Source organism: Nelumbo lutea, chromosome 7 (assembly GCF_056320005.1).
Source record: "Nelumbo lutea isolate HS-2025 chromosome 7, American lotus-T2T, whole genome shotgun sequence".
Taxonomy (NCBI): domain Eukaryota; kingdom Viridiplantae; phylum Streptophyta; class Magnoliopsida; order Proteales; family Nelumbonaceae; genus Nelumbo; species Nelumbo lutea.
Window position 1 is genome coordinate 3981404 of NC_142690.1, and position 15810 is coordinate 3997213.

Below are 15810 nucleotides of genomic sequence, written 5' to 3' on the forward strand. Positions count from 1 at the left end.
AATGTCATTCCACCAAGAATAAGAATTGAATTCCAATTCCACCCAATCAAATACTTAGAATGGATATGACCCATTTTGATTCTGATTCCAAAGCCATATTCTCATAAACCAAATTGAAACCTCAATTTCAATTCCACTTCCGACTCGGATTGCAAACTAAACGGACCTTTAGTAAGGCTAAAATGCATTTTAGCCTGATTGGGAATGGGGAATTGATTTTGTATTTTATATTTTATTAACTCCATCGTTTTAGACTTATTGGGCAATTTTAGAGATTATTCTATATTAGAATCATTGGTAGTCATTGTGGCTCATCAAGGGCCACTTTTTTGGGAATGACCTCCATAAGATCATTTTTGTAATTTGGCATCTTTTATGGTGTTGCATGCAGCTGTAAATGGACTCAAACACGACTTTCTGGATTGGTCACATGTTCAGTCCTCCAGAAATTATCAGCCTTATACCACACATTGACATTGTGTTAGTGGCATCCATAGCAAAGATTAGTCTTCCTAGTAAAATTTAGGGAAAATTGTATATTAGTATCCTGTATTTTGGGCTTAATCTTACTTTGGTCTCAAAATTTTAATATTTAAACTTTCAAAGCGTGTTAATTTAGCATTTATAATTATTCAATCGTTAAATAGCATATAAAAGGACACAAGTGCCCTTTGGGTGTCATCTAGTTTTCTTTATTAACTAGTTTTTTGCACTGGATCTAATATGTGGAAGATGACACCAGAAAACAATCCAGAGAATGCCATACTGAATTCGTTTTGTCAAAGACTGATCTGATGGAGAAAAGTAGTTTATTAAAAATCAATTTGATAGATCAATATTGCTTTGGTTCAATATTGATTATGGAGGAAGAAGATGATGAACAATATTATATTTCAAAGTATAATTTTGATATTTCAAAAGTTTTAAGTCACACATGTCATCACGAGATAGAGATAATTAACTAACAGGCTTGTTAAAAATCGATTTGATAGATCAATATTGCTTTGGTTCAATATTGATTATGGAGGAAGAAGATGATGAACAATATTATATTTCAAAGGATAATTTTGATATTTCAAAAGTTTTAAGTCACACATGTCATCACGAGATAGAGATAATTAACTAACAGGCTTGTTAATGATAGGGAATAAATTGGCACAGTTTAGAAACTTAGGTACTAGATTAGCATATCTTGAAGTTCGGTTGTTTGAGAGACCAAAGTGAAACTAGCCCCAAAGTATAGAGTATTAATCTGAAATTTTCCCTAAAATTTATTTTCATATAAAACTTCCTCCCAAATAAGATTATCGACCTTAAGACTCTTTGTTGGCGGTGCAATTTCATTTGCACCAGTACAACTGTATGGGAGTGCATATGAAAAAAAATGTGTGAAGTGTGAATTCTAATTCAACTTTGCCTAGGATTATACGTACTTTGTTTTGAATTAAATATAAAATAAATGAATAAATAATAAATCAAAATTTACACTTACACATTTGCATACTGTTACACCAGTGCAAAGAAATTTTCACTTTAAACAAACGAAGCCTAATAATGAATCATCCACATAAGCTTCTCCAACAAAGGAAAAGAAAAATATTTGTTTTTAGCTGAAAAGTAACATGTAGGGCATAGGTCTTTCAGCCGCGTCCCTTAATGGAGTCCACGTATCAGGATATTCCATAACCCCATATGGGGGCAGGGTAGGGTGGGGCCACAAAAAGGCAGAATGCATGTTCTTATATACGACCACCCTTTATCAATGTTGCAAATCTCGGCTTAAAACCCTCACTATCCTTTCTCAAATCATAATTTCTGATGCTCGGACTTTGGATATAGTAGCAGTTTCAATAGGTGATAAATTTTCTTTTGATTTGAGTACATGCGCAAAAGGAAAAGTTATGCTGCCGGAAAGATATGATATCGGTAGTAAGCATTTCTAGTTGAACTCATGCAGTAAAAGGACTGAAAGAGCTAGGAATTGAAGTAATAAAAATTGTTTTAGGTTCAAATGTAAATATATAGAGTATAAAATCATATATATTTTGTGTTATTTTGTATGTATTTGCATTGTATATATTTATATTTGTATTCCTTCCGAAACTAAGCCTGAAGGGTTTATAATTTAAGAATGGATATAACACCTAATGGAATAGAATAGATAGAATTAATTCATGTAACCAAATCCATATAATTGGGAGACAATGGTGCAGGGATAAGCTTTGTGGCCCACTCTACATTTCTTCTACCATGTGAATGGATGGAACTAGCTACTTCATTGAAATTGTATATATGTAGGAGAATAGTGCTTTCCATGCCCCATATATAATTGATCCATATACAATTAGGTAATAACGACCATTCGTATTAAATAACCGATGGGTTCACTATGTAGTGGACTATCCACCTAATATAGTACTAGCTCAGCTGTATGGCATGTGCGCGCATTGTGGGCTTGTGTGGCACGTCAAAGGAGAGAAGATATAGTTGAGACTAATAAATGGATAAATATAATGATGGTCCGGACGTGACAAAGAATATCTTAAGCATCTTACTTTTAGTTGATGGGCAAGTGTATAAGAAAATTAAAATGTAAATGAATTAACAAAAATGCCCTGGTCGTTTTTCATTCGTTCATTGATTTGGGGAAAGTGTATTTATCCATATTTTTTGAGTTTCATGATCGATCTGGATCTATTGCATTCTTTTCGGCCTTCTTGGCTTATAATTTTGTAATTTATTTGGATAAGTGATTCATGTTTTTTTTTTTTTTTTTATTTCCTTGGATTCTGAAATAATAGGATGACATTTTTATTTATAAAAAATATAATATTAAAATGAACAAAATTATTTTATTATGTTTTATCCCAGATGAGATAGATAAGTTTTATCTAAGAAAGATATCCATTGATCAACTTTCTCTCTCTTATTTACTGACAAACTAATGGGGCATTTTAACACATCAACCACACGCATAATACCAACATCTCATATCTGTGAAATCATCAAACGGCTGGTCATCCCTTCTCTTATGCCTTCTTTTTTAATTTTTCAAATATAAAAAAAAGTGAAAAAAAAAAAAAGGTTTGAATATACCTGGTTTGAGTCGACGAAGAGGAGATGAACGGAAACCCTTCGTTGTTGGACCTCATTCTAACCTATAGATATCTTGTGTTGTTATTTTTTCACAGTCGCAACTCAGTAATACAATAGATATCACATATCTATTGAGAAGATGGAAATTAAGAAAATGGAGAGAATTCCGTTTTATCAGTGATTGTAGTATCGCTAATCAGGAAAGGAATGAAGCACCTATAATGCCTATTTTGTCAAGAAAGTTACAAGGTCGCAAAGAGATTCATTAAATCACCTTGTTCATTAAAGCACAACTCCTACTAAGTCATCTGCTATATCTTGTATCCTTGAATATTAAGATGTGCTATATTTTGTTCATGGGATGCTTGTTGGGGGTCCCGTTCCTCGTATCATCGCTTCTGATCATTTTACTAGAATTGTGTATGTCTTACAAAGCTTACAGTTCAAGTCACCAGTCATTATTAACTATTAATAGGGATAATTTTGTCATATCATGTATTGCCATTAGAACCCATGATTTACAAAATGATATTATTGGTGGTAATTGTAAAACTAGAGGTTTAGTGTAATTTATTATTTATCATTTTCAAATCAACTATATCAAACAAGCCATACACCAGAAAATTCAAACTTTGCGGCCTTCATTCATGCCGTCGCCGGCCAACCCAGCCGATCACTTGCATTCGGGGAGTGGCGTACCACACAAACAGAGGTTATGGGAAAATGACTCATAGCCGAACTGCTGCACCTTCCCCCCAACCGGGATCTTTCCACATAACCGATTATAACTGAAATCCATCCGCCACAAATCCAATTCTGTGACTTGCTGAGGGATACTTCCCCGAATTCTGTTGTATGATAAGTCCAAGAACGTCAGGTTTTTGGGAAACTTCACATTTGACAGATCAAAGTCTAGTCGATTCCTCGACAAATCAAGTCCCTTCACCGTTGAATTCTCCCTGAACAACATCTTTGCGTCCCCAACTAGTTTATTATGAGATAAGTCGATTGACTCACAGTCCAGTTGGCCTAACGACTTGGGAATCTTGCCGGAAAGCATGTTCTGAGATAGGACGAACACATACAAGTTGTCCTTGAATCTACCAAATGAGTCGGGTATGCTTCCGGAGAGTTTGTTTCCTTCCAGTTGAAGACCTGTCAGTTTCCGGAGATTGGCAAGGGAAGCCGGGATGGAACCGGAGAACTGGTTGCGGGACAAATCAAGGTATTCGAGGTTTTTTACTTGACTGATGAAATCAGGGATGCGGCCGGAGAGAGGGGTCCAGATGATACGCAGCATTTTGAGGTTCTGAAGCTTGGTGATGGAGTAGGGGATGGGGCCAGTGAGGTTGTTGATGTCGCTGAACACAAGGGTTTCGAGGTAGGGAAGGTCGCCGACGGACGGTGGGATGGGTCCGTGGATGCTGGTGTCGTAAATGAGGAGTTGGTAAATGCGGTTGGTTTCAGTATGGCATCCGACGTAGTCCCAGTAACAGCAATCTGTGCTAACATTCCAGGAGGCAAGGTGGTCAGGAATGTTTAGAGCCTCCTTGATCCTTAGAAGAGCTCTTTTGTCATCTGGGTGGCAACGCTCAGAGGTGGAAAGAGTGGGAGATGAAAGATAAGACAAGATGAAGAGGAAAGAAAGAAGGAAGAGAGAGCGGGAAGCAGAACTAGTAGAGATGTGAGTGTCCATCAACTCAGCTGACTCTGTATGTATACAGAGAGGATAGACTACCTGTAATATATATAGGTCATGAAGATGGTCATATTCATCAAATTAAAGACCAAACAGATTAAGGCGCAGTTTGTTAAGCTTGAAAGATCTAAAATAAAAGACTCAAAAATAACGAAAACATCAAATTTGGGAAAGTTACAATTGAAGCTTTTTAGTCTTTTCTAACTTTTAAAAACTGTATGCAAGGACTGTGCCACTTGTCAAAATATATCGGTTTCAATGCTCACACAACTCTCCTTAAAGCCTTGCTTTGAGAATATCACCCCATAAAAAAAAAACATATAAATATAAAGTCGATTTCCTTGCCAAAAGCTCGATTCATCTTTTGATCATCTCATCTGCTGAAAATTTTATCTAAATAAACTTGTCAAATTAAGTGGTTTGTTTTGCTTTGTCTTCGTCTTCGTCTTCGATATTAATTTTTATCTCTGCGCGCTGGATCTCAATCTTAAAAGTCAATATGGACTGATCGATACTTATCTAAAGCGAGAGACCATGACTTCATCGGCACAATTCACTCAAATCCAAGTGGGGATTCGAAACCGCAAAATGAATGAATGAAAATTGAAAAGACAAATGAGGTTCCAGCTAATTAACATGTATATTTTTATATACCCAGTACGAGCATATATCTCGGATCTGGGTCCAGTGGAAACTTGAGTCACTGGTTTTCAGAATGATCAAAATCCAGTAATCCACCACTGTCTGTGTCCCAAATTCCCAGCAACGATATCTACTTAATTAACCAGAAAAAAAAAGAAAAAAACAAGCAATTGTAATACCAGTATACCACCACAGCTAGACCACTACTTTGTGATGTTATTATATTCATTTGGACGGTGGCAAAGTTCATTTTTATTACACTTAAAATAGAGAGCCGTTTGCTATACATGTCCTTCAGTGTTCATTGGCATTAATTTTCTTTTTATGGGTATTGTCTTCATATCTTTGTCCTTTGTTAGGATATTCCTGTCATTGAATTCATCAATTGGGGAGGGGTAATTGTGTAGGCATTTCATTGGTCTCGTGATGATTAGATGAGCCTGATTTTACCTGTTCATGGGCCGGGTAGCCCTATGGGCTGGCTGGGCCCGGCCTGACCCCCGGACGGGCTTGTGCATAGATTTTAACCCACGGGTTTGACCTTGGGACTAAAAGCCCGAGTCTAACTATTTTATGAGTTGAGCTCGGGATTTGTCACAAAAGTTGGACCCAACCCGACATTTTGTATTTTATTGTAAACCCTAATTGATTAACCCTTTCCTATTCCCTATTTTCATCTTTTATCTTCTCTCCTCACTCTCACTCTCAAGAACCGGTGCAAACCCAGGTAGGCAGCCACCATTCTGAGTTTCACAGACGACAGGTAGGCAACCCATGAATAGATCTACTAGTGATGAACATACTAGGACACTGATGAGGATTTTATTAAAGCAGCTCATAAGATAATCACTCTTTCCAACCTTTGAGGCATTTTTACAATTTGGCTTGTTTTGTAAGTTTCTATCTTTGGGAATAACTTTGTCATTTTAGGGTTACATTTAGTCTATCTTAGACATTTCCCTATATATCTTAGAACCATTTTTAGTTACTTTGGCCCATCTAGGTCGTACTCATATATAGCACCTTAGTATGATCCAATACAATCCAGTCTTTCTTTCTTCCTTGTTGTTTTTCTTTGTTCCCTAATTGCATTGAGTAGAGAATTTCCTACACACAAGTATCATATTTTAGTCAATGTGGAGTTGTCCATTCATTTACTCTTGTACTAGTCTAAGTTAACACTACACCTCACCTTATCTCTATGGTTTTCTCAAACAAAACTTGGGAAGTCAAAGTTTCATTTTTCAGTATAAAACTTGCCCATAGATTGAAGGGCTGATTCAAATACATGGTAAGGTCTTTTATATTGAAATTTTAATTGTTGCATGAATGTAGTAAGACTTCATATTCTTCTCTAAACAACTCAACTTGCAAATACAATTCTGTTGTAGTGTATATGCATGTTTATTTACTACAAGACTTGCAATTAGACTTGTTTATGGGCCGGGCAGCTCGATAGCCTGGCTTGGCTCGGCCTGGCCCGGACTGGCCTGCACCCTGGTCGGGGTCATGTAATTAGGCCCACGGGCTTGACCTCGGGCTTAACACAGTACGCCCGACTGTGTTTCGGGCCGGGCTCAGGATTTGTCAAAAAAGTCCAGTCCGAGCCTAGCCCGACCTAATTCAGCATTATATATTTTATAAAGTATATAATGTGTATTTTATATATTATATAAATAATATAATATTTATTGAAATATATATATATATATATTTATTTATAATTTAATATATACATTTTTTATTTTTTCTTTATAATTTATCTCTCTCTATTCAATCGCTTCAATAGTAGTAACAACATAGGCTAAATTTCGGACTCGGGCCCAGGCCCGGGCTTCGGGCTTTTTATAAGGGCCGGGCTCAAATCCAAATTATAGACCGGGGTCTGGCTCGGGCCTTAAAAAAATCTGTTAACAGAGAATGAAAGCCCGACTCGGCCCATGAACAAGTCTACTTGCAACTCCACTTTCAAATACCAAAAGTTCTAAGTATTGAGACACTGACACGTAAGAAACAAAGTTACGTCTGATGTGCATACCAGATGTTTTCCAACACGCTCTAGGTTATTTTTTTATTTTTCAAAATTTCACAAGGGCCTGTTTTACTTTTAGGCTCTTGCCAATCTCCTGAATATTTCAAAATCCCCAAACATCAAGTATTTAATTAGTGTATCAGGATGTGGATGGAATGATATGATATGCTTGATACACCTTCATACATTGCAAAACTTTGTTCCTATAAAAATGCTATTACATGAATATACCTTTGGCTTGTTTTTGAGTTTTCAATTACCCAAAGTTCCAACACTTGTCCAAATGGAGCCTAGATCATGTACTGTTCAATATGGAAACCGCCCACGCAATTAGTTTCACTTCACCCTGAATCCGTCTTTTATCAAAAACCATTGAATCATCGACCCCTTTGACCCAAATAATGGATTTTGATTATTTCTATTTTTTTAATTATAATAGACCATCCATTTGGAGTTCGGACAGGATAATCACTGACCCAAAAACCGGTGCCGAAAGCAATTTCAGTTCTGGGTCGATTTATAAAATAATTGATCACAAAGAAATATTTACTGAAATTTTGTTTCTGTTTTTTTCCTTTTATTTTATATTTTCGTTTTTTCAGAGTGATTTACCGGAGATTGCCTTGATTATCCACCATACGTGGCATGATATTATTAGTGTAAACTCGATTTGCACCGCCACGGGATCAATTAGATTAGATGTATAGCGTTGCAAAATGAAAAGCGTGTCAACGGTAATGAAAGGATAATCCAACGGGAGTGAAAAAGTCAACATTTCACACCTTATTGATCTCTGGTCAACGCAAACTTCACACCAAATCCGAATTGGGATCTTTTCCTAAAGTTTTGAAAATCATAAGCCTTCCTTATAATTTTATTTTAACAAAAATATCCCCTGAACTTTTAAAGATTTCAATAAAAACCTCCCTTCCATCCGTGATTCAAACAAAAATAACCAATAAAATTATTAAATTGCCCCTGATTAATTGTGAGAGAGTCAATAAAACATTTCAAAATATCAAAATTGCCCCTGCATCCCCTTCCTCTCACAATAGAAGGGAGTGGCGTGAAATCATTTCCCCGTTCTCCCCCATTGATTTCTTCTTCTCTCTCTCTTTCGACTGTGAATTGAAAGGCCTTGAAAAGAAATATAAAACAGAAATAAATACAACGAGAAAAAGAGGGGGAAAAACATTTTTTCCTCCCTCAACTCATCACTATGAATACCTCTCTACCTCTATTTCTCTCTTTCTTTTCCATGACTGACGGCTCCAATCGTAGAATCCTCCATATGGGTTTTATTTGTCATCTGTTTCTCTATGATACCCACATCTCTGTTTCCACCCTATTCACTTATTTCTTTTTCTGGGATTACCACTGTCAATAGAGTTTCTCATGCTTTTCCACGGCTGGTCATGGTCTATCAATTTTTGAAGACGAGACATGGGTTCATGACTTAATTCCCCCCTTACTTTCATTTGCTGAGCACATATTTTCGTGTTCCTCATTTTTGTCTCTCCCTTTGTCGAGTTCGAATACTTTCTTGTTCCCGCACTCTCCCCAATGCTCTCATTTATAAGTGATTATTCTTTAAATCCACGCAATGACTTTATTTTCATTTTTGTGATCTTTAAAACCCACAACTTCATTTTCACTATATCGCTCTAGAACAGCCACTCTTGCTGTTTCTTAATCTGCTGCCTTTTAGATGCTTGCTGCAGGGAAGGAGAACAAGTAAACCATGTATTTGTCCAAAAAGCCTCGCCCAATCAATTTCTATTTCGAGGAAGGAAAGAACATGGTGATTGAAGTAGTTGGCAATGGCGGGTTGTGGATAACCGTAGCAGCCACAGTGGTAGATGATTATTGCAGAGAGCAGTGGAGAAGACCATGTGGTCAAGGCTCCCAAGAAGAAGAAGAAGAAAAAATCAATGAGAAAAACTAGTGAGGGGAGATTGGAGGTAGGGTTTCACGCCATTCCCTTCTATTGTGAGAGGAAGGGGAAACAAGGACAATTTCTACATTTTGAAATGTTTTATTGATTCTCTGATAATTAATCAGGGGTAATTTAGTCATTTTATTTTTTTCCTGAATCACTAACGGAAGAGAGGTTTTTGTTGAAATCTTAGGAGAGATTTTTTCTTATGTAATATGATGAGATGTGAGGAGCAAGCTTATCAAATCCATCATATAACGATCCATATTAGAGAAATACACGGCAGTTAGGCCGTTAGAACTAGTCAGCTGACCCGGCAACGCAGCTGTACAAGAATCTAAGACCCCAAGAGATCAAATCAGCCCCCAACAACGTTTCACAGAACATGCAATGTATTGAAAATATTTTCCAATGATAATATCAAAAATGATGATTTTATCATTGGTAGATGTTTCTAATATACGGCGGAGATGGGGCTGATTTGAACTCAGATCCCAACCGATTTATACAGAAATATAGTTTTCCTCTACTCAGCCATATTTGTCAATACAAGAAATAAATTAAAAATAAAAAGGATATGTACTACGGGCTAGGCAGCCTAGGCTGCGGCTGGCCAACCAAAATCATCAACGTAACGATGTTTCGGTTTGGTCCTTTCGCTGCAGCGATACTGAACAATATTCCGGCAACCGGATCAGTTGCAGTCAGGGAGAGGTGCACCACGTAAACACAAATTATGGACAAACGATCGAGCACCGAGCTTCTGCACCTTCCCTCCGAACGAAATCATTCCACACAGCAGATTATAACCCAATTGCAGATTATCCAGTTCGGTTATCTGTTTCGGAATGCTTCGTCGAATCCTGTTATGTGACAAATCCAGAAACGCCAGGTTCTTGGCAAATTTGATCTTGGATAGATCATAGTCGAGTCGGTTCCACGACAAAATCATCGACGTCATCGTCGCATTCTCCCTCAACAAGATTGATGCGTCCCGAGTGAGTTTGTTAGATGACAGATAGAGCTCCTCACAGTTCAAATGTCCGAAGGATTTGGGGATCTTACCGGAAAGCATGTTATCGGATAAGTCTATGATACCTTTCAGTCTACTGAAGGAGTCGGGTAGCTTTCCGGTGAGTTTGTTCCAACCGAGATCAAGATGTGTCAATTTATTGAGCTCTGCTAGGGAACCGGGAATGAGGTCGGAGAACTGGTTGACGGATAGCTCGAGGTATTCGAGACTTTTGAGCTGAGAAAGGAAAGCAGGGAGTGGACCAGAGAGAGTGGTGTTCTATATGCGGAATCTTTTGAGGTTTTGAAGTCTGGTGGTAGAATAGAGGATGGGGGTAGTGAGGTTGGCGATCTCGGTGAATTCCAGGGTTTGCAGGTAAGGGAGATCTACGGTGGCCGCCGGGATTGAACAGTTGATGGTGGTTTGGTAAACCAGGAGTTGGATGACGCGGTTAGTATTGGGACTGCATTGGACGTAGCTCTAGTTACAGCAGCCGGTGTTGAGATCGGGGATGCTTAGGGATTTCTTGATTGTGAGAAGAGTAGGAGATGGGATTTCCTGTCATCTGAGTTGCAGTGGATTGAGGCAAAAAGAGTAGGAGATGGGAGAGAAAACGAGAGGGAGTAGGAGAAGAGACAGCGAAGAAATATAGCGAGTGTCCATTGTTATCTTGAAATACAAAAAAAACGGAAATGAAATAATACATAGATGATTTGCTGACGAAGCTTCATATGAATTTAGTCACCTAGTGCCCTTTGGGAGGGCTTTATCAATTACAGCTTGATTCAAACCGAGTAATTGGTCAATTTGTATTCCGTAAATGCAATTTTCTGGGTAAATATTTATTGGGTAAGTGCATTTTAGTCGTAAAAATTTATTATTAAAAGGGATATTTTTGTCAAGTTATTTCCCCACCTAGGAGATACCTAAGAAAATAAAATTTTCCTGTTCCTCACATTAATCTGAAAAATAAACACGGGATTATTGATCAATAGGAATCAAAATCCCATTGACCAACTTTCCCCCACTCAAAATCTCAAAAAAAAACCCCCCTTAATTTTAGTGGTTCATGAGTTTAATCGAATTCATAGTAAAATATTATTTTTAATATATATATATATATATATATATATATATATATATATATATATATATATATATATAATACAAATAATTAAATACAATTATGTATAATTGATTTTCATAATATATTTTTATTTATAATATTAATTTATCTATATTCTTTTATAAAAATATTTTAACATACTTAATATTAATTTATGTATAATCTCAAGCTGAGTAAAGCCAAGCTCGAATAGCAACTAATTAATGCAGCTCGCCTCAAATACAGAAACCGTCCCAAAGGAAGCATTGGTGGCTTGGATAAATTTGATATGGATCGTAATCCTAAAACTTCTCTACCAATTGATCCGATTACCTTGTGACAGGCCCATCGTATAAGACTATTTTGAATTTTTGATAGGCAAGGCAAGCCAACGGTATACTACTATACACTATAGCGATGCGCAGATGGCAAAGTAATGAAATAATTAATTCGGCCTCATGAAAGTCATTTTCTCCATGATTTCTATGCTCGTAATATCAAAGTCAGAATATAACTGTTCAAATTAGAGCTGGTTTTTAATTTCAATCCTATTAAAATTTTATCATTATACTGCGTCATCATCATCATCCCTGCCAATTTTTCAAAATCGGGCTGGGAAAACCGAGAATTGGTCACCTGATTGGTTTCATTTTATCGCAAAACCGTCTTTTAGCTAAAATCATTGATTTGGTCAGTAAACCGTTGATTCAGGCGATCAAACTGTTTGAACCGTCTAATGGTTTTTTACCTTTTTTTTTGGTTAAAACGGGCCACCCATTCAATTCGAATGGTTGGACCATTCAACCCGGGAACCGAACCCCTGAATGGTTCGTTATCCAGTCCATTTTTAAAAACCTTGATCTCTGCCTTATCCCAATTATATGGGATTGGCTATTTCATCAATTCATTCTATTTAGGTCCTATTTGGTTTGCAGCAATGAGGTTTGGAATTGAAATCAGAATGAATCATTTCAATTTCAACTGTTTGGTTGGGCAGAATTCGAGTCTCATTTCCATTCTTGGTGAAATGATATTGCCCCATCCGACCCATTCCCATTCCTGATGAAATGATATTGCCCCAGAATGGTCATTCCCTCCTCCTCCCTTGAGAATTAAATCGTATTCCAGCTTATTTCAATTCTTATTCCGAATTAAATCGTATTCCAGCTTATTTCAATTCTTATTCCTATTCTTGTATGAACCAAACAGACTATAAAAATAAACCATTCTGATTCTGATTCTGAAAATCAAACCAAATGCTCCCTTAAAAAAACTCTAGTATAAACAAAAACAAAAACAAAAAAAGTCAAGATTCATATTCACGAGGATTTAACAAAAAGTTTAATATCGTCTAACCTGATACAACCCATCTCTTTTATCCGAGCATGGAATCAGTATGTAAGACAATCTTACACCAGGAAGTTTATAATTATGTAAATATGAATTAATTAACAATTAATAAATTCAATATTTTGTACCTATATATTTATTATATGTGTGAATCAAAAAATAATTAACATGGATATTATACAATAAAGAGGATTTGGATTAAATTCAAATATGACCTAAGTAGATTTCAAGATTTCAATAGTCGGATCAAGATTTGGATGTAGTTGGATCCTACCTAAATTCAACTCAATTACAGCCCTGGTTTAAACCCAGGCTCAGATTGAGTATTTGTTAGAACTTGAATGGGCCTGCACATTTAGGATGGGCCTTGGACCTGGCCCAGTACTGCATAAAATTTTCAAGCTGGGTTCTGTACCTAACCAAACTTTAGTTGATCCACTAAGTTGCTTGGAATAGAGTGAGCTTTGCATTTGCATTAATCTTTTAAAAAAACGATCACAATTATGTAAGGTGGCTTTGCAATCAGACACAAATGCGCTCGATACAACCTATCTTTAAAATATGGCTGAACATGGCATGAACCATTCTTTTGTTCATTTGTATTGAACGAATTTGCATTTGCTCTATTACCAAGCGTAGCTTATTATTTACACTTCTAAACTCTATCTGATTTATAATTTATGCCTTTTTTGTCCCATTTGATGTAAAATTTGCATCAATTCATATAAAGTGATGACCATATTATGTTTCATACGGAGTGAATCAAATATGAGGAAGTAAACCAGAAATTACACAATGCCTAATTGCACCCTCATGTATTAACACCAGTGCAAATGAAATTTGCACCGTAAACAAATAAATACTTGTGTGAGAGTTCATGGCAAATTAATTAACATTCAAAACATTAAAAAATACTATTTCCACTATTTCTGAAGAAAACACACATAAATTGCATAATTAAAAAAAAAAAACATAAAAGAAGTGCTTGCTGCATTTTATTCAATTAACCTGGAATTTTGTGCAGATACCAAACACTCGAATATTCAAACACCCATTGTCTTCAATCATGGTGACCGGATTGATTTGCAGGCAGGCAGTGGCGAACCACACAAACAACGATTATGTTCAAACGAGTAAAGACCCAGCTCCTGCACCTTCCCGCCGAACGGAATCTTTCCACACAATCTGTTATAACTCAAATCCATCACTTCCAGGTTAACTAACTCGGTGACCTGCTCCGGTATACTCCCTCGAATCCTGTTGTGAGATAATTGCACATATGTCACATTCTTTGGAAACCTCACTTTCGATATATCAAAGTCCAAACGGTTGTTCGACAAATCTATGGACGTCACCCTTCCGTTCTCCTTGAATAGCATCGATGCGTCCCCGACGAGCTTGTTATCAGCCATAGATGTAGTCTTACAGTCCAGTTCTCCTAGCGAGTTGGGAATCTTACCAGAAAGCAGGTTGTGAGAGACGTCAAACCAATCGAGTCTGTTTTTGAACCTTCCAAACGAGTCGGGTATGCTTCCCGTGAGTTTGTTCTTTTCGAGTTGAAGGCCAGTCAGTTTGTTGAGGTTTCCTAAGGAAGAAGGAATTGGGCCGTAGAGCTGGTTGTCGGAGAGATCGAGGTATTCGAGGTTTTTGAGTTGGCCGATGAACTCAGGGATGAGGGAGGAGAGAGTGGTGATCCAGACACGAAGGAACATGAGGTTGTTGAGCTTGGTGATGGAGTATGGAATGGAGCCGGTGAGGTTCATCTCAGTGAAGATTAGTCTTTCGAGGTAAGGGAGGTCGCCGACGGCCTCTGGGATTTGGACGGGAGTATTGATTTTGCTGATGATGAGTAGAGTGATGCGGTCTGTTCTGGGGTGGCATTCGACTTGGTCCCAGTTACAGCAGTCGGTATTGGGTTTCCAGGAGGCGAGGATGGGAGGATTGTTTAGGGACTCCTTGATGCTCAGGAGGACCCTTCTGTCATTCGGGTGGCAGCGGACGGAGGCGGAGAGAGATGGAGATGGGAGAGATGAAGAGATGAAGAGAAAGAGGAAGAGAAGAGAGAGGGAAGAAAAGTGAGTCTCCATGAATTTAATTTCACTAGCTGTTTGTGTATGTGGCGTAGCGACTGAGGATGGATTAAGATGCAATGTACACATGTTAATTTATAGACGGACAGAGGAGGTAGACGCTGTAGTACACGTGGCTAAGTTTATTCATTCATTACGTCAGAGTAGACTTTGACTCGTCAACCATGTCCAGCTCCCTTGGTTTCGAATTGCTTTTTTCTCTGTGTGCTTGTATCATCTATCATGTACATTTCTTGTCCCACCTCGTCCACATGCCATTTGTTGATTGTTGGACAAAAGGCAAAATCCGTGGATTTATGTCGGTGTAGAACAAGGTCAGCTCCCCAGGGTCACCACCCCCAGGCCCCAGGTCTATCCGATCATCCAATGCATGCATCTAGGTCCCGTTTGTTTTCCGGGGCTAAGTTCGTCAGTCGTTAAATTGATCTTTGATCATGATGACCACATTTATTTGTCATTACATTGGGTAGATATTGGAGAATATCCCTTTGCAATGTGGGCAACTAACTTATTCTCGCAGCCTACGTTAATACTCTCTCCCTATCGTCTCTCTCCATTGTTTTTGTGGTATGGAGTGAATTCCGGGGGGACCATTCACTGGTTCAGCCTTGGTATTAGACAGGGAAATCAAGGTTTGGCCACATGTTCAGTTCAATAGTTGATGCTTGTTTAATACCTTCTCATCTAAGCCCCCATCTCCAACAGTTGTCGTTCACAAATGGCTCATTTATAACTGATGGGGGTGGAGATGACCCCAATAATTAACATCATCAACACACATGGCGACCCCGGACAACCAACGCTAACCTCAGACATTATCTGAGCTACCTTGTCAGTTAACATGTTCT

At 37.6% G+C, this 15810-nt stretch overlaps 2 protein-coding genes across 2 annotated transcripts; both read right to left on the minus strand.

Moving 5' to 3' along the window:
- Positions 1-3583: 3583 nt before the first annotated feature.
- On the minus strand, positions 3584-4908 carry LOC148844717 (polygalacturonase inhibitor-like). The gene has a single exon (XM_088955777.1). The coding sequence runs from the start codon at positions 4790-4792 to the stop codon at positions 3770-3772; it is 1023 nt and encodes a 340-aa protein (XP_088811903.1). The 5' UTR covers positions 4793-4908; the 3' UTR covers positions 3584-3769.
- Positions 4909-13763: 8855 nt separating this feature from the next.
- On the minus strand, positions 13764-14965 carry LOC148844718 (polygalacturonase inhibitor-like). The gene has a single exon (XM_088956308.1). The coding sequence runs from the start codon at positions 14957-14959 to the stop codon at positions 13937-13939; it is 1023 nt and encodes a 340-aa protein (XP_088812434.1). The 5' UTR covers positions 14960-14965; the 3' UTR covers positions 13764-13936.
- Between the last annotated feature and the right edge of the window lie 845 nt (positions 14966-15810).